The 19,776-nt window shown below is 39.2% G+C and overlaps 1 protein-coding gene across 3 annotated transcripts in view; it reads left to right on the forward strand.

Moving 5' to 3' along the window:
* The window catches only part of LOC107672770 (EMI domain-containing protein 1-like), a 104,706-nt gene that overhangs the window by 80,987 nt on the left and 3,943 nt on the right, over positions 1-19,776 (forward strand). For all 3 annotated transcript variants that reach the window (XM_016466120.1, XM_016466119.1, XM_016466121.1), the window contains exons 9-14: positions 5,570-5,671; positions 13,874-13,963; positions 15,531-15,583; positions 15,664-15,726; positions 15,811-15,855; positions 16,000-16,044. In XM_016466120.1, coding sequence (XP_016321606.1) covers positions 5,570-5,671; positions 13,874-13,963; positions 15,531-15,583; positions 15,664-15,726; positions 15,811-15,855; positions 16,000-16,044 — 398 coding nt within the window. The remainder of the gene's footprint in view (positions 1-5,569; positions 5,672-13,873; positions 13,964-15,530; positions 15,584-15,663; positions 15,727-15,810; positions 15,856-15,999; positions 16,045-19,776) is intronic.

Here is a 19,776-nt window from a genome sequence, read left to right on the forward strand (position 1 = left end):
GGTGTCCTGCAGAGTTTAGCTCCAACTTGCCTCAACACACCTGACTGGAAGTTTCTATGCCTAGTAAGAGCTTGATTAGCTGGCTCAGGCGTGTTTAATTAGGGTTGGAGCTAAACTCTGCAGGACATCGGCCCTCCAGGACCGAGTTTGGACAGCCCTGGTTTATAGCCTTTTCTCACAGCAGCTAGAATAATTAATTTGATCATTTTGATGGCGGATTGTAATCCAGAAAGGATTATGTGTTAATGAAACATGTGAATTAAATTAAGATGTATTCCAGTTTCAAATGTGCATCTGATTACAGATAGCCTGGGATTACACAAGATCTGTATTTTAAAGACAACCAGTTCGAAGGGAGTATAATTTGCTTTTTGGGTTAAAAGAATTTCTTAATATGAAATTCGAATGGTATGACAATTAGAGATTAGACTGTACAGAAACTGAAATCACACGCTGATACACATTATACACAGTCACAAAATGCTGATGTTGTTAACATTAAGAATTTGAGAATAAAGTTTAACAATAATAATAATAAGCATGGTTTGATGTGAAATGAGCTCATTTGGATTAAATCACCATTGGTAGCGCAATTTATTGTAATTCTTTTTTCCTCAGTAGGTCAGAACAAACGTGGCAGACTTATTTAATTGTTCAGATGACAATATGCGGTGAAAACTCTTATTTGGGTCATATATTCCAAGATATAGGCTAGAATCTGTGACTGCGAAGTACAGTAAATATCCACACTGGTGCGGTGGCTGACAGCCACACATTCACCTTAAAACATTAGATTCATCTGCGCTGGAGCCGTGCCGGAGCACAACCCACGCAAGGAAGATAGTTCCGCACACAGCTGCAATTGCAGGTTTTCAAACCGAGATACCGACAAAGAGGCAAAATTTATGGACTGCAGCTTTAAAATGTATAATTAAGAAAGTTAATTTCTGAGGAAAAATTAATAAGGTCATGTGGCAAAAATATATTCGTTCCTGTTTGATAGTGTGACTTGACCCTTAGCAGGACTCGACTTGACTTGCTTGAGGTGAGCCACTGACTTGACTTGCTTGATTTGTTTGTACTGTGACTTGAGACTTGATGGTAGGGACTTGAGACTTGAACATGTGTGACTTGCCCCACCTCTGCTTTAAACAAATCAAGCCCACAACACCATCACAAGTTGATGTCTAAATCACTCTGTGACTCAAGACAAACGTCGTGGCAGAGTAGCTAGGTCTTCTTAACACATCTCATTTTGCTGTCTAATGTATCGAACACTTAAAGGAATAATTCTCCCAAAAATGGGAAAATGCTAAAAATTCCCTCACCCTCAGGCCATGCAAGCTGTAGATGAGTTTCCTCATTGGAAAATATTTAGAGAAATGTAGCATTACATCACTTGCTCACCAGTGGGTCCTCTGCAGTGAATGGGTGCCATCAGAATGAGAGTCCAAACGACTAATAAAAACATCACAAGGATCCACAACTAATCCACTTGACTTTAGTCCATCAATTAAAGTCCTGTGAAGTGAAAAGCTGCATGTTTGTAAGAAACAAATCCAATAAGACATTTAACTTCAAACCAAAATATGAGTCCTCAATCCATTATATTGCTTTATCCAGTAAAAAAAAAAAAAAGTAATTGAATCAGGAAAGAAATTGTCAGGGTTTGGGTAGAGGGATGAGGCGAGGACTCACTGATGCAGGAGATGGGCTTTTATTAATAAAACAAAACAAAAACAACAACAAAAACTACCCCATGGGGGAAAAACAGGCTGGCAAGGTATGATCAGGACAAGGCTGACAGGACACAACAGGATACATGCGATGACAAACTGGAACAGGATTGCAAACACAAGGAGAATAAATAGGGAGCAAATGAGGAGGGTAACAAGGGAAACACAGGTGGGGCAAATTAACCAATAATCAGAATCAGAATCAGAATGAGCTTTATTGCCATGTATGTTTACACATACGAGGAATTTGTTTTCGTGACATAAGCTTCCACAGTGCAACAGAATGACAGTTTGTTTTCGCTTCCACAGTGCAACAGAATGACAGTGACAGAACAAAAATACACAGATAATAAAAAAAAAATAAAAAAGTAAATAAGGAATAAAAATATACAAATCGACAATCGTATGTACAGGTATATAACAATAGACAGTTGTATGTACAGGTATATTATGTGCAAATTGAAATGTAGACTGAGTATGTGTGTTAGATAAATAAGTGTATGAGTGAATAAATAGTGGGTGTTCCACAGTTATTGTCAAGTGTTCATGAGATGGATTGCCTGAGGGAAGAAACTGTCCCTGTGTCTGGCCGTTCTGGTGCTCAGAGCTCTGTAGCGTCGACCAGATGGCAACAGTTCAAAGAGGGAGTGTGCTGGATGTGAGGGGTCCAGAGTGATTTTGCCAGCCCTTTTGCTCACTCTGGATTAGTACAGTTTTTGGAGAGAAGGGAGGGTTTTACCAATGATTCGCTCAGCAGGGAGCACGCCACGGAGGCAGCCATCAGCGTCGGCGCCATCGCGAACTGGCGCCGGTATCAGGTAATCAGGTAACATGATGGGTGGGGTCAAGACAATTGACATGAGAGAGCACATGGCACACAGGAAACAAAGACAAAAGCCATGTGCTCACACAAAACAAAAACACAAGCACATGGCCAGCAAAACAATCACAAGCCATGTGCTTGAACAAAACAAGACACGAACACGCAGCTAATGAGAATACTCATAAGCCGCGTGTTTACACAAGACAAGACAGCACACAGCCAGCGAAAACCAAGCTGCCAACCAACCCCGACACGAAACCGAAACTCAACAAGACATGAGTGCTGGGATCCGAACACCACGCTCCAACATGAAACAAGGAAACAGGACACGCAGACGAGAGCGCACGGCTCGAGCACTCTCGAAGCCACGTGCTCACATGAAAACAACGGCATGACGGGAGTGTCAGGGCTCTGTCACAAAACCATGAATAACACTAGACCGAAGTGACAGAACCCTGACAGAAATATGCACAGATAAAGAACCATTTACAAGCGAGTCCAAAACTGTTCTAAACAAATTATGTCAGTGGATTTGATGTGAGAGGTAAAACATGGGAAGAACTTTTTCACTGAAGGAAGCTTTATTGTCGATTATGGGCTGGTAATTTGGCTAGAAATTATGCTTTAAAGTTAAAATGACTCGATGGATTTGTTATTACAAACATGCAGCTTTTCGTGGATTATTTATGGATTATTGTGATGTTTTTATCAGCTGTTTGGACTCTCATTCTGACGGCACTCATTCACTTCAGAGGATCCAATGTAAGTGATGTAATGCCAAATTTCTCCAATCTGTTTTGATGAATAAACAAGCTCATCTATATCCTGGATGGCCTGAGGGTGAGTACATTTTCTGCAAATTTTCATTTTTGGGTGAACTAAACATTTTTGTTTTCATCTTTGTCTTAGACCAAAAGTTTTCTTCGTATATCAGTTTATATAATTGTATCCACTAGCAAAAGAGCCCTGATTTCTTATGGAGTGCAGACCTATGACTTGCAAGAATGTGGTTTCTCACCATGCTGACTTTTCTGCTGTAAGAGACACTATATGGAGGTGTTGCCGAGTTAGCATTGAGCCCCAAGTCCTCTTGCCAAAATATTTGTGCTTGGACCACACTATAAAAAATCTTTTTTTGTTCACAGCATGTACTGCTGTTCTGGGGCTTGCCTAAAAGACACACACACACATCAGCTAACATACGTGTCACTTACCCCAAGACTCAAAGATAGTATGGAATTTAGTTAGCATATTTAAAACATGGCCACAGTTATGAAGGGTATTTTACCAGAGCCATGACTGACTGAAGGGGCTTTAAGTGACCTTAGGTCTTTACCCAGGCCCTATTGAGGGGCTCCACAGCCATATGAATCCAATCTAAATTGAACATGAAATATGTATACAATACTTGCTTCTTATTTCTTCCATATGTTTGCCATTGTATTTTTTTCCTTGGATTTGCTGTTTTCTTTACGCCTTCATGTCATGCACAATGAACTGTACCTGATTGCTGTATTCTCTCAAGATAGGTATGTTTACATAAAGCAAGGTAGATCTGTAGGAAAATAACATCATGGTATATGGGTAGGGTAGCTGACATGACATGCTTTGGGGTAGCTGACATGTCCTGTGGTGTGACAAGCTGTACTTCATCTAAATGCAGTTTCCGATTGAGAGACTACATAGATTTTGTATTTTTAATTACAGTACTTTTAAAAATTCATTCTTCACACCACAGGACTATTAAAATGAACTGGTTAAGCTAAAAGTGATTTTTACAATGATGCTCATTGAGTTATTCACTCAATTAGCATTCCACAAAGCAGCAGACTCCACATGACGTGTGCTGTGACACTTCTCTAAGAATTAATTTTGTACACTGGTAAGGCTGTTTATTTACACATGCTATCTGCATTGTTTCATCGATCAATTCTCTATGGGTATTATGCTAATCAAGCAACAGAGATAATAATAAGCCCAATTTACATAGAAAGGAGGTATGTTTACGGTAAAAAGATTGACAGTACTCATGGCACAGCAGTATTTCAGTACATTTAGCACCTGTTTAAGCTTGTGAGTGGCTAGTGAATAATAATAAACCGGTTTTTACACTGCAAAAATGACTCAATTGTTTAGTGAATTTGCCCCCAATTGTTTAATGAAAACTGGTAACTCATATTAAAGGAATTTGATCCAACTTCTCATCCAACCTCTTTTCCAAATAACTTTAGTAAACATTTTGCAAGAGAAAAGAAGGGACAGGAACAGAGAAAAGAAACAAAGACAGGCAGGTGAAACTCTTGTTCTGTTTGTTTTGCAATCACACTGTCATGCACATCAGCCATGACATTGCTTTTCTTTCCTTCATTTTTTTCCCACTTAATCAAAACTAACAGGCAACAAGGAACCAGCTGGAGAGATCTTGTGTAGATGCACATGTTCACACACACATACACATCCAGAGAGCTGTATGAATCGGCTCAGTCACCTACCAGGTTTTAATTTATTACACACCAGAGTTGCTAATATGCTCCGGCATTTAGCAGTGTTTATTTGAGTTTTCCCAGCTCTCCCTGTTAGAGCCCAGCTCATGGCCATTATGAGCCCCCTCCTGTTAATTACAGCCCACACATACACAGTAACACACAACTACACACCGCTCTCCTGCGCCCCTTATTAACCCGTTTCCTAGAACAGCCATGTATCGAAACCAAATACCTCATTCTAACTCGGTCTGCACTCTCTTTTACTTCCTCTCCTCTTTAGGATGTTAAGCATCCCGTAACTTCTTTGGAATCCTTTTATCATATACTGTAGGTGCTCAACATAGTGTGCAAAAACACTCTAAACATTCTCCTAGTTCCTATAGCTTTCTGTTGAATAGGACAAGAGTGCCTTATAAATGACTACTCAGGGGAAAGATAGCTTGAAAGGTAGCACTTTGTGTGTGTGTGTGTGTGTTATGTTGAGCTTTCTCATACTTTTCTCTTTTTTTGTGCTTTCTCTTCAGGTCCGCAGGGACCACCGGGCCTCCCAGGAGAGAGGGGCCTCCCTGGGCCACCCGGCCCTCCCGGGCCCCCCGGACCACCAGCCCCTGTACCTGAACAAGATGGTATGACTACTAATCATTAAGGGGCTTAAATGATAATGTACAGTCATCCTGTCATTATCACAAAATAAAAACCAGAACCCAGGGTGATTAGGTCTTGTATGACCCTGAAGGGGTTTATTTTGCAATAATGGCTGACTGATTGTACTTTTCGACACTTACTATGCTATTGTTCAAAAGTTTGGGGGCAGTAAGATTTTAGTTTTATTTATTTTTAAAGAAATTAATACTTTTATGCAGCAAGGATGCATTCAATTGATCAAAAGTGACAGTAAAGACATTTATAAAAAATATAAAAGATGCTGTTCTTTTCATCAAAGAATCTTGGGAAAAAAAATTATGATAATTTTCACAAAAATGTTAACATTGATTTTTGTCCAAATAAATGCAGCCTTGGTGAGTGTAAGTGCTGTTATGCAGATGTTCTGTATATTTGTTTCATAATTAATTCTTTGTAATTAACTCCATAATTTCTTGTATTAATTCATTTGAGGTTCAATTTAAAAATGTATATGAGTTGTAATGTGATGTAAATTAATTTGGTGTACTTTAAAACATAAGGCGCGAGAATGCGTCACTTTAACGGAAATTACGTGCTTGTTAGTCGCCCTGATGGACTGATGATGAGCGGACGCATCACAAGGCTCTGCTAAGTTAAATACGTTTAAGTTTAAAATCAGTGCTGTCGCAAGCCAAAAGGACAGTAAAGAAGATTTTCATAAACTCAAAGACCTCTTTTCATGACAAGCGGCCAATGAGTTCTCACGGCGTTGTACGATTTGACGAGGATACAGCGCATCAGATAAGCACAACCCATACAACAGTGTCAGCATAAAGATTGCAAGCAACGGTGATTAGACTGAGTTGAAAGTGCAACATTTCAAGCTAAAATCAGAAAGTGCTCTGCCACAACCGTCAAGTTAAGGTTGTTAGAGAAGTGATTACACTTGGAAATTGCAACAAGGACTTAAATCTAATTTCCTTGCTTACTGTGCTCAGCCTACATGTTTTGGGGACGAATATAATGTGCTGATGTTTATTTGTTAAATGTAAAAAGGGTCTGATTACAAAGGAAATTAAGATTCTACAGGTTTGTGTTTATAAGAAGTAACTAAACGTAAGAACAATTCAAGTGAAGTTTAAAGGTAACTCTACAAATGTGAAAACTTTCTTGTGCAAAGATAAATGATTCATTAATTAATTCAGTTTATACTCTCTGAAGTAAAGATTTTATATCGCATTATACACTGTCATTTACAACAATTTATTTCTTGTTTTGAAATTTAAGACATTTTGAATTTGTTTAAATAAGTTTAAACGCTGATACAGTTTTGGATACAATATTTATGTCTGTATTTTGACCATTTTGATTTCCTACACAAAATTCTTAGTTATTAACTTTGACTATTCACATTTAAACATATAGTAGCTTACAATTACACAGACTAATACGTTTAATTTAAGCTCATTAGTTGCATACATTCTACAGCCATTCAAGATATCTCAGCATGTCTGACACACGTGCAGAGGCTAGCAGTAAACATGTCAAATCACCTGCTCTACCTGAAGTTACAGATTCCATACCTGTGGAAATAGGAGGGCAGCGAAGAAGTGAAAGAGTCAGAACTCTAACAGAAAAGGGAAGAGAACTTCAAGAAATAAAGTTAAAGGGTGTACAACGACAGTACAGAATGATCTATGAGAAATGGAAGTATCATGCAAGACTAGGCAAGGAAATATTGTCGGATGATGCTTCCCAAGATGAGCTGAATGTGCTAATTGAGAACATAGAAAGCAGCTGTTCTGAGTTAAAGGCCATTTATGAAGAGCTGCGTCGAGTGCAGACTCCTGAACAAGACCTGCGACGCAGGATTGATGCATGCATATCGCTTTCAGGATTCATTGTTAGAAGAGCACAAAGGCAACGTGAAGGACATGCGGCAGATGTAGAGAAAGAACCTTGGCCTGATGTTGGATCGATATTGGACTCAACAGGCTCCTTATCAAGACCACTGTCTCGGCAATCAAAATGCAGTTCAACCCATTCCAGCATTCACTCAGTCAAAAGAAACGAAGCTGTGGCTGAAGCTGCTGCATCTCAGGAAGTTTTGGCAGTTTTGTAGGAACAAGAAAGGGAAGCATCAGAACTTCAAAGGCTAGAGGTTGAAAGTAGACAACGTTTAGCACAATCTGAATTTGAGGACCTGGCTAGACAACAAGCAATGCAGGACAAGCGAAGAAAGCTTGAACGCTTAGAAGAAGTGAAGAAGTTGAACGCTGCCAGAGCTCGAGTAAAGGTCTATGATCAAGTGGAAGGAAATTTTGATGCGATTGATTCGCTGCATGATGCTGAATCAGCTGGAGAACTTCAAATTCCTACTTTCACAAGTCCTCCTTTTATTCCTCAGTCTCTGCCAGCCACGACCCAAGTGCTCCAAGCCTCAAGTCCTCCATTCATTCCTCAATCCTTACCAGTTACAAGTCAAGTTCATAATGCCCAATCTCTGCAACGGGCATCTCAAACTCCTTCAGCTTCAATGCTCAAAACATTCAAGAAACCAAAACATTCAAGCAAAGACACTGCGCACAAACGTGGCACAAAGCACCATCTCATCATGCATCTTTTGTAAAAGAGCAGGACATGTCTTAAGTAAGTGTAGAAAGTTCATTGAGAAGACTGTTCAAGATCGTGTCAAGTTTGTACGTTCAGAGTGGCTTTGCTTTGGATGTTTGCAGACTGGTCATCATTCAAGAAGATGTGATAATAAGAGCACATGTGAAAAGTGTCAGAAGAGACATCCTACATGTCTGCATGATGACAAGTTCAAAGGAGTATCAAAGTATCAAAGTCCTGAACATTCTAAAGAAGATGAAAGTTCAAAGGAAAAAACTGATGACGGAGAAATAGCTGCAGCAGCAATTACCAATGCAGTCCGACAAGTAGATTCAAATACACAAACATCTACAATCATACCAGTCTGGGTCTCATCCACAAATGAGCCAGATCAAGAAGTGCTTGTTTATGCGCTCTTAGACACAGAGTGACACAACCTTTATCCTAGATGAAGTAGCTCAAGAGCTAAATACTAACAAGGAGAATGTCAGTCTGCAGCTATCCACGATGTCAGCAAGAGCAACAGTCATACCTTGTCAGAAATTGACAAATCTACAAGTGAGAGGATACAATTCTGATAAAAGGGCCCCACTGCCATCAGTTTTTACACAAGAGTTCATTCCGGCAAACAGGTCACATATCCCAACTTCGGAAACCGCTCTAAAATGGCCTCATCTGGAACAATTGGCAGACAAGATTCCACCACCATTGGGTTGTGAAGTAGGCCTTTTAATCGGTTACAACTGTCAACAAGCCCTTCTTCCCAAGGAAATCCTATCTGGAGAGGAAAATCATCCATATGCACAACGAACCGATCTCGGCTGGAGCATAGTTGGCTGCTCATACACAGCAAACAATTACGGTGATGCAATAGGAATCAGTCATAGTACGTTAGTGCGACAAGTGGTGCCTACAGTGAAGCCATCATTTGAACTGAAGAAAGAAGTACATTTTGTTTGCCGGACTCTTGTTAAGGAAGTAATTTCTACAGACGTAATTAGGGCACTTGAATTAGACTTCACAGATCACAGTGCAGATGATAATCCAGTTTCTCAGGAAGACATTTTATTCTTGTCCAAGGTGAGGGAAGGTATAAGACAAAAGGAAGATGGCCACTTTGAACTCCCACTTCCTTTCAAGACAGACACACCTAGTCTCCCAGATAACAAACAATGTGCAGTTCATAGACTCACCTCATTGGAGCGGCGACTGAGAAAAGATAAGCAGTATTATGAGGATTATGTCGATTTCATGAATGGCATCATAACTCGAGGAGATCCTGAGAGGGTTCCAAGGTTGGAACTTGAGAACTAACCAGCATGGTATATTCCGCACCACGGAGTCTACCACCCCCACAAACCAGGAAAGATCCGCGTGGTTTTTGATTAAAGAAGATTTTCATAAACTCAAAGACCTCTTTTCATGACAAGTGGCCATTGAGTTCTCACGGCGTTGTGGCGTTAAGATGTCAAAGGCGCGAAAGACATAAAGAAGACGACCCTAAGAATAAACGCCCGTTCTAAAGAACGTCTGTCTGTTGTCGTGAAGAGAGCTACAGTGAGCATAAGAGACTTCTTAAACTCATGAAAAATCATTCCAACCCCAAGAGTTTGAACAGTATACAGTACTCAATACTCAAACGTTTGAAGTCGGTAAGATTTTTCATTGGCTGCTTATCAAATAACAAAATAAATGGACATGAAATGCTGCTTTAAATTGAAATCATTTATGTAAAAAGAAACAGACCACGGTGTGATAGGAGAAATGTTGGAAATCATTTCCCTGGAAAGGCAGTCAGTTATACAGTTTTGTGGTCATTATACAAAAGTATTTGACCACAGGATGCCACAATTGACCAATCAGAATCAAGTATCATGGAGAGCTATGACATTTGCCCGTATTTGCTGTTTTTGGACCCTTCTCTCTCTCTCTCTCTCTCGCTCTCTCTCTCTCTCTCTCTCTCGCTCTCTCTCTCTGTCTGACTTCAGAAACTAAAATGTTTCCTGCACTCTCCCATGTGGCTCTTCAGATTTTTCACAGCTTTAGAATTGAGTTGTGAGGGAAATTGCTGTAGTGCAGAACCAGATGGATGCATGTGGACAGACAGACACACACACTCACACACACACACACACACACACACACACACACACGTTGTAGTCAGTTGCTTTCAATGTAAAACAGGTTCAGCTGTGAGTGTAGGCCAGTTCTGCAAGTCTAAACCTCATTAGTGAGTCATGGGATAGTCGATTCAAATTCAGTCTACTTTTTAGAATAAAACTTCCTGATTGTGCAGTGGGAAGCTTCAAATGAGTCCAAAATGTAACGTAAATAAAAAAAAAAGGAATGGGTCAAGGAATTAGTCTAACTTAGGGGCATCTCTCTCGTTCCTGCTTTTTTCCTTTCCCGCCGTTGATTAAAATGGCAGGTTTCAAGAGGTAACACAGGCTACACTCAATAGTCACATGCTGGGAAAAAGACCTGTCTGTCTGCTGCTGATGTCACTCAAACATTTCCAGATGTGCACGGCCAAAACAGCAGGGTAGAGTGGGAGAAGTGTGTGTATGTGTGCTGTCTTGAGACTTACACTAAGTTAAACTATAAGCACGAGGGATTGTTTTAGAATAGAAGCAATAATATTTTAGTGTGTGTGTGTTGTCACTCTCAGAGAGGACTGGCCCGTATAGAGGACTGACTCTTCACCTCAGCTCAGTTTTATAACTGCTCCCTGTTGGAGGGGATACAGGCCTTTCCAGACCTCATAAAGTTTGAGAATTTTACATTTAGGGGCCTTAGAACTTTATAACTCAGTTAAGGCTGTTATTCCCATGATTCTACCTTCAAAGTAATCAGGACAATTAAAGGGTCTACAAGAGACTTCCATAGAAAAACACTGTCTTTATTGGAGTTTCCTGTCTGGGTCTGAGCTCTGGGATGCCCTGCAGCCACCGAGACTACAGTAGCAAACTCACCTGCTGGGGGAGACAGACAGACAGACAGACAGACAGAGAGTAATTTCAAAGGCTGGATCAGTACTCAGCCTTTTCACAGACCCACTGTGAGAACATTGCCAGCAGTTACAAAACCAATCAGAGGAGACAAGACAAAACATCTGTTAAGTCTACTGTGAGTAGACTTGCAACAGTCAACTTCAGAGTACTTTATTGGCACGATTGTGATACAGGACATATAGTATTTCCAAAGATTCAACACACACGACAAAAGCAGTGACAAGAAAATAAAAAGAGAAAATATATTAATAATAAAAATAAGGTGCCAGTAAAATATATAAGCAAATACGAATTCAGTAATACAAAAAGAGACAAGCATTTTTTTGTACTGATCTATAGTATGTTTTTATTGGTCGATTTTATTCATGTATAAAATGTATGCTCAGGGTTTCGGGCAGAGGGGTAACAAAGGGGGAAATTACAGCCCACACAAGAGCAAGAGACAAAGAAAATCATTAGGCTGTGATACAAAAGAAAACCGCTGGCTTGTAATTTTACGGCATTTTTGTGATTTAATTCACTTTTCGTGACAGAAAAAAAACTGCACATCAAAATGCCACAACCAATATTATAATTTATGGTGCACTAATATTTTACAACCGCTACAAATTACATCACTGTTTATTCTTGTATAAACAGCGCCGTCTACAGGCAAGTAGCCATTATGACGCTCTGCATCAGATCCTGGTCACTCTGACTGAGATACATTCATTTTTATTAGTGTAGCGTCTGCGTAGAATCATGCATGATCTTTGGGTTTTATGGCTGACACTGGGCCGAATACCGAACACGGTTTTTTGAGGTTTTTTTTCCCCCATGTATTTTGCCAATTTTTTTCACCATTGCATAAATTAAATAGCCAAAATGTGCTTTTTACTTGATTCCGTTTGCACCATGGTCATTATTTCCTGTTGCTTAAATCTGTGCTGTAGTGCTATAAAAAATAAAGTCGACCTGACTAGGTTAAAGGGGACATAACACACACAGTTTCACCCAATCTCATGTTAATCTTGAGTCCCTATAGAGTAGTACTGCATCCTTCATATCTCCAAAAAGTCTTGTTTTATCATATTTATAAAAGATATATACAACTTTACGATTCTCTCTGGAAAAAGCCGAGCTCCTGGAGGCGCGCCGTGGGCGGAGCTAAAGAGTGACGAGCACTTGAGCACCGAATGACAACAAAACAGACATTTGATGCTGTTTCACTTACCGTCTGCAGTTCTGAATCATGACCGGGATCTTTTATAGCTGGGACCGCTCCATCTTTCAGTATCAAACGATGTGCAAATCCAGCATCAAACTGTTTTACATAACGCTGGGTTCTTTAGGAAGCTGAACAAAGTTATCTTTCCCTTACAACCAAAAACACACTTCTTTGGAGACATTCTTCCTGACCGAGTCCCGTGCAGCACTGCCGCCGGATGAAGCTCGTTGGTGGGCGCGATCTTGCTCTAGCTCTGGTCGATGTGAGCGCGGGCGCGCTCTTCTGGGAGAAATGCCCATATAAGGAGTTCCACCCTCGTCTACGTCACGAAGAGCCACGATCGAAAAAAACTCTCCAAAACTTGCACGAACCCGGACGTACGATTTTTAGCACAGAAATTCTCTGTCATATGTCCAAATTGTTTTTTGAAACTTTGTCCATGCTTAGCATGAGAGTCCAACTCTTTAACAGTGTAAACAACAGCATTGTACCCCAACTTTAAAATGAATAAGATTTTAAAATCTTTATGTAAAATCATATTTCTTGAATAAGGCATGTATTTTTTTAAATGAAAGCAGCCTTGCTGAGCAGAAGAAACTTCTTTTAAAACATTAGAAAATATTACAGATCCCAGTATGAACACTATGTGTGAATGTTATAATAAATGTATTACTAGAGCTGTTGTAATTATTATTATAATTATTATTGTCTTACTTTTTATTTTATTTTACAGAACAGGAAAATTACAATACTAACGTTTACGAATGTTGATGGAGTTCTTGCTTTTTCTCAACTTTTATTTTGGCGGAAACGCACAGGAAGACCTCAGTGCTTCTTTTTGTTGACAACAGCAGATTTATAAATGAGTCTCATTACGAATATGTCACACGCCTTTTAAAAATACATAAAAATGTGACTGGGCAACTGACGAGTAACACTGTTTCAGCGCAGATTTCCCTCGCGCTTTGGACTTGAACCCTGGTTAACAAGCAGATAGCGCCGTGAGTTTGTGCAGCACTGTCAGAATGCATGCAATGCGTGCGTGTATTAGAAAACATAACGTTCTGCAGTTTATTTACTAACTGTTTAAGGCCATTTCGGGATTTTAATCATCATACAGTAACCAGCAACAATCACCCTGCCTCTTTCTCAGACAGTTTTAAATGCTTCCACACTGCTGACATGTGTGCTGCGTTATAAAGAGTGCGGGCCTCTCACTCTGTGCTGGTTGCTATTTGATCGCGTCACCTCATTGTTCGGTACAATTTATTCGGTCTTTTCGCTTGTTCGGCCGAACACCGAAAGAGGTTTATTTTTTTGCTATTTTCGGCCGAAAAATTTCGGTTGCCGAACATTCTGTTTTGTTGTTACAGGCCTGAAAAAAGACAGTCTGCTTCATAACAACTTCCCCGACCTCCGAGTGACCCCTTCACATGGACCACCAGGTCCAGCTGGACCCACGGGTCAGTGAATCTGAATGATTTTTTTCTTGTTTTTTCTCATGTAATCAAGTTTGGCTTATTGACCCATTATTGACACACCGTTTAACACTGTTTCGCTGCTTTGGCACAATCTGTATTGTATACAACACATAAATACATAAATGCTACATAAATAAAGGTGACGACTTGTTTTTTAAAGTATTTTTCACTATTGCACATTTATACCATGGATGATTACTAAGTTTAAACTAAGCTTTTGAAAGCCTGATTTGAAAACAAAAAATACAAATCTGATGAATTTATGCCACATTGTAACGAATCAGTCCACTGAAGGCGAGCGTAGTGAGAACCCAAGTGCAGTTTATTTACAGACGTGATCCAAACAATAATCCAAGACTTGACTTGACGAGGCATGAACAGACTTGACTTGACATGAACAGACTTGACATGAACAGACTTGACGTGGCATGAAATGAACGGCCTCCTTGGCCGTGGCAGGACATACAGTGAGTTCATTAACGGCCTCCTTGGCCGTAACAGGACGGGCAGTGAATTAATGGGCGGCCTCCATAGTCATGACAGGGCAGACAGTGAGTTCATGGACGGCCTCCATGGCTGTGACAGGGCAGACAGTGAGTTTGTGAACGGCCTCACAGCAGGAAACAATACAAAATAAAAGACATGGAAAACATGAACATGAAACAAAACCCACATTACACACATACTCACTGAATTTAAGTAACTTCATTTTTTATTTTTTATTTTCAGCCATTTATTCTTGAGCATATTGGCATATTTTACTTTTCTACACACTGTAAAATGAATATTGAAAACATCACACAACAAAAATGTCACTAAACTCAAAGTTGCCTTACTATTTGTGGCCTGTCTTAAATTACTTATTGTTTCAGTATGAATGAATACAATGAATACAAAATGTGTGGGATGTGAAATATTGTGTGTGTTTGTGTATAATGAAAATTCTATGTTTTATTCTGTCTCTGGACATGAACCAAGTATCATTTTTCTTCTGTGAAGCGATTTTTTCAAAGTCTTAAAGCCTTATAAATATATACAGGTGCATCTCAATAAATTAGAATGTCATGGAAAAGTTCATTTATTTCAGACATTCTAATTTATTGAGATGCACCTGTAAATAATGCTTGCTGGGTGATAAATTTCAGTTAGAGGTTCCTGCATCATTTCAGACAATCATATATCCATAATTTCAAAACTACTTTATTGAGTAGTTTATTATTAATAACTACTTTATTTCTAATTATCAGTTGTCCTTGTTTTATGTTAAAACACGTTTTCCCCTAGGAGCATCCATCAGGTATACTGATATCAATCAAATGTGATATTTCAATTGTAGAAACTTGTTGCAGAAAATTTTACAAGTCAAAGTAAGCCTCTAGCAGTTTGATTTGGTCTGAATGGACCGTTTTTATCATTATTCTATAATTTGAGTATCACGCTGGCCATCACAATATTTTCCATATGCTGTTTCGAGCTGCATGTCAGTGCAATGCCATAACGTGAGATCATGAAGTGTTTTATTCAGATATGTTAACTGTGTCTTTTGCAGGTCCTCAAGGACCGATGGGACCCAGTGGACCACCAGGCCCTATGGGACAAACTGTAAGTTATAGGCTATTTCTTATGTGAGTGTGTGAATTTGTGTGTGTACTAAACACATCATCCTTTTCTCATGTAATCAGGGAAAGCCGGGACCTCCTGGTTTGCAAGGCCCTGTGGGACCAAAGGGCGAACGAGGCGAAAGAGTGAGTGCACAAGCATAAACCTACCCAGAGTGCAACGCTGCCTGAATATATTGTGCAATTCTCACCCTTAATTTACCTCCACAGGGACCTCTTGGATATCCAGGAGAGAGAGGGTTCAAAGGAGAGCCGGTAAGACACACACCTTCTACCTGATCAAAAAAGAATAAGGACAGCACTACAAAAGTAGACCATATGACTTTGTCACAAGTCTTCTGAAGCCGTACATTAAGTTTGTGTGAGAAATCGATCATTATTGACACCTTTTCTTCCTAGGGAGTGCCTGGACCTAAAGGAGAGCCGGGGGAGAAAGGTCTTCCGGTAAGACAAACCCATCAGGAGTCCTGTTAGTCGCATACTCACTCCCTGCTCCTGCTAAACCTTTACAGGAGGGAGTGTGGGAGAGGAATGATCAGTCCCTGAGCCTCACGAGTGCAGGGAAAATGTCATTCACTTAAAATCTGTTTAAATGCATTGATTTTAATGCAGAAATAATCTCTTTCCTTATACCTGCTTATCGTTGTTCTAGAGCGATTTAAACGTAAGGGATTCTGACATTTGCCATGATGTTTTTGTCGTTCTTGGTTTTAGGTTTTCATTGCTCATCCTGCCATTCATCTGTGTTTTAACATCAACGATCATGCTAAATCCATCAGTGGAATTTTCATCTTGAGAAATGGGTGCAGACTAGTGATGCGCGGATGGCGGTTATATCCGCGGGCGCTGCGGATAATCCGCGGATCGGGTGGGTCGTGTAATAAAAAAATGCATTCTGATTATTTGCGGGTGGGTCGCGGGTGGATAAAATAAATCATTAATGATGCAAGTATTAACTACATTTTCTAAATTATGAACGTGTTTTAAATAGGCTACAGAAATTGAATAAACTGTAAATTAACATTAAAAGTTATTCAACAAAACATTATTTAGTCAAGAGCAGTAAGTTTTGTTGTTTGATTAACGTTAATAAAAGACGGCACAGCTAGGCTGCTGTCACAAGACCTATTTCACGATCTGATTAAACATAATTCTATCATACAGAGAATTGTGAAATAGATTTAACACATTAAACACTTTTTGAGTTTATTTATTTTTACAAAACTTTCTAGGCCTGGAAATTGCTGTTCAATGACTTTTCCAGGTTTTTTATGACCGTACGAACCCTAATGTGATGATCGGGTGCGGGTCGGGTGCGGTTTTCTAAATCAGACAAAAATACAGGTGCGGGCGGTTGGCGGGTGGATAATTTATTTGAAGCTGCGGATTCGGGTGACGTTTTAGCTCATCCGCGCATCACTAGAGACTGATTTTCTCATTTTAAATTTGTGAAAAATCTAAGCAAAATTAAAGAGCGAATGAAAACTCCACTGAAAGGATTTGCTCCACAAATGCTGTTCATTGCTTACTTACAGTACTCACTGTTAGCACATTATATGTCTTGGTCTTGTGTGCACTGGTATTGTTTCCATATGTTTTTGAACAAGAGGTTGCCCCTTATAGCTGATCTGAGACCAGTTTTTGGCTTCTCGCTGTCTAAAGGGGGGTTAGGGGTTTCTGAACTAGTTTCAGGTTAGCATACAAGGGTATATTCTATTCAGAATGTGCAGTGATGTTGTTAATGTTGTTGATTTTGATTGGTTGGGGCTGTCTCGGAGTGTTTCCCGTCGTCTAAATCTGATTCCTTTTCGTTACTGTCTCCATGGCTGCCTTTCACAGCCACCAATCTCTTAGCTACCAACTCTGGCATATACCCAACACACAGAAAAGTTAAATCTTTGCTTTGTCGTGCTGTTACGACAAAGAAGAAACATTGTACTGTTGATATAACCTTTGTGTACACCATTGTAAATTGATTAATATGGGCTGTCCAGCAACCAAACCTCTGGGTCAAAACCACAGGAGGGGGAGAAATAAGAACAAACATCTTTACAAGACTGTAAGGTCTGTGTGTTGTGTATATGCTCCATTTTAGCATTTGCAGGGATTTGGTGTGTGGATGGATACAGCTATCCCTCAGTGTCCCACAGTGCATTGCTGCATGATCCCATCTCATTGCGCTGCTTGTAATCTTCCTTTTTGCCTCCTTAACTTACATCTAACCATTCGATTTGAGTTTGTAGCATTGAGCGATTACTAGTCAAACAAATGTTCTGTTTTAATTGCATTACGTTTTCATACTCAATCTATTGTGAAAGGCTTGAAAAGCCTCTTAGTTCACAGAAAACTGATGTATGGTTTTCCGCAAGGCCTGCCGAACCCAGAAGATTTGTGTTATAAATCATAAGACAGATAATTTCATTATATCCTTTAGGTGTAGCTTCTTTGCTGTATGTAGAATCCTTAGAGATGTATACATAACATGTATAAAGACCATACAATTGTTTGAAGATTAATCTCTTCACATTTATCAACATGACGCTCATATACCTTGGAGAAAGATTCTGGACCATAGCCATTTTTTTTTTTTTAAGTAATGATATTATATTGTTTGTTGTTTTATTTGGCTAGATGAACTACCTCCTGCTCTCACAGGCACTAACTTTTAGATAAGCCTTACATTCATAACTCTTTCCTGAATTCATCAGTAATGCTGTTTTTCTAACGTGTGCTTGAGCTTGGGACTGTTGTGTAGAATGTCCGTTTTGTGACCAGTTTTTTACACTGTTCACGAAATGCCCACCAAAGCCACATAACTAAGCATTTCAGCAGATTTTTTGTAAAATAGCACAAAGGTTTTCCGTTAGATCTGTTTTTGATGTCCAAGTATACTGATTCTTTGTAGGGCTGGGTAAAAATATTGATTTTCCTATTAATAATTCATATTCCTAATAACATCATTCTAAAAACAAAACACTGGTTACGTTAACACTGAAATTTGACAAACAAATGACTTTTATGTGCTGATTATTTTTAGTGAATCCAAAATGTACTGCGTATCATAGAATCTTATGAGCCAGTTCTTTTTAATGAATCGCAAACATACAACACGATCAGTATAATCTGATTTACGAACAAATGAGTCGGTTCTTTATAATGAATCTAAAATGTGCAGCGTGATCAGTGTTTCCCTATTCCTAATACGAACAAGCTATTTCGACATGCTACCGGTTTGAATCAGTCTGGAAAACTGACCTGTATAATTTACAGTATCAAGAGAGAGACTTTCTTGAATATGTAAATGAAATGGAGGTTATGAGTGAACTGAATCGGGAAATCTTTATTGATACCCAACCATAATTCCTTGAACTTTACATGGTCAGAATTCATTAGGTATTTTATATGTATCATATGTAAATGATTTACTGGCTCTGATTGGACACCAGTGGTGGACCAAGTACACAAATCAAGTACTTGAGTAAAAGTACAGATACGTATAATAAAATATTACTCCAGTAAAAGTAAAAGTACTCCTTTTTCAATTTTACTCGAGTGAAAGTACAAAAGTACTTGATTTTTTATGTACTTAAGTAAAAAAGTACTGATAGATAGATTTATTTAGCAATTTTATATAGGCTACTTAATTTAATTTTATATTAGCACATACATTTTATAATCCTACTGCTCAAAATACCTGGGATTTTCCCAAAACAACCACTATATGGAGTCAAGATATAGTTTTGTTGTTTCATATGGACTACGTTGACGAGAGTGATGTAGTAATGTTCACTGTAGAGCTTACACTGCGATGTACCTGAGAGAAAACAGATCTGATCATCTCCGTTACTGTCCACCACTGTTGGACACCAGTATTTGATAGACATGTTTCCAATTTAAACTTATTATGGTGGCTTTGGTGTAAGAGCATCTTTTACCTTGAGATGAGCAGACTAAAGACTAAAGAAGTGTGTCTACATCAACTGAGTACAACAATTGTCCAGATGACTCTTAACAGCTCTTTAGTTTGAACAAAGCTGCTCACCTCTTGTTCTTTCAGTAACATAGTCTGAGTATACTGGGAATGTTAAATGCATGTTTAAATCTAAACATTGTTGGTCTTGGTTTGCTCTAAGGGGCCTTTGGCCTGGCCCCCGGAAAAAAATGCATGCTCTTTTG

Source organism: Sinocyclocheilus anshuiensis, unplaced genomic scaffold, assembly GCF_001515605.1.
Source record: "Sinocyclocheilus anshuiensis isolate Anshui unplaced genomic scaffold, SAMN03320099.WGS_v1.1 scaffold88, whole genome shotgun sequence".
NCBI classification, from domain to species: domain Eukaryota; kingdom Metazoa; phylum Chordata; class Actinopteri; order Cypriniformes; family Cyprinidae; genus Sinocyclocheilus; species Sinocyclocheilus anshuiensis.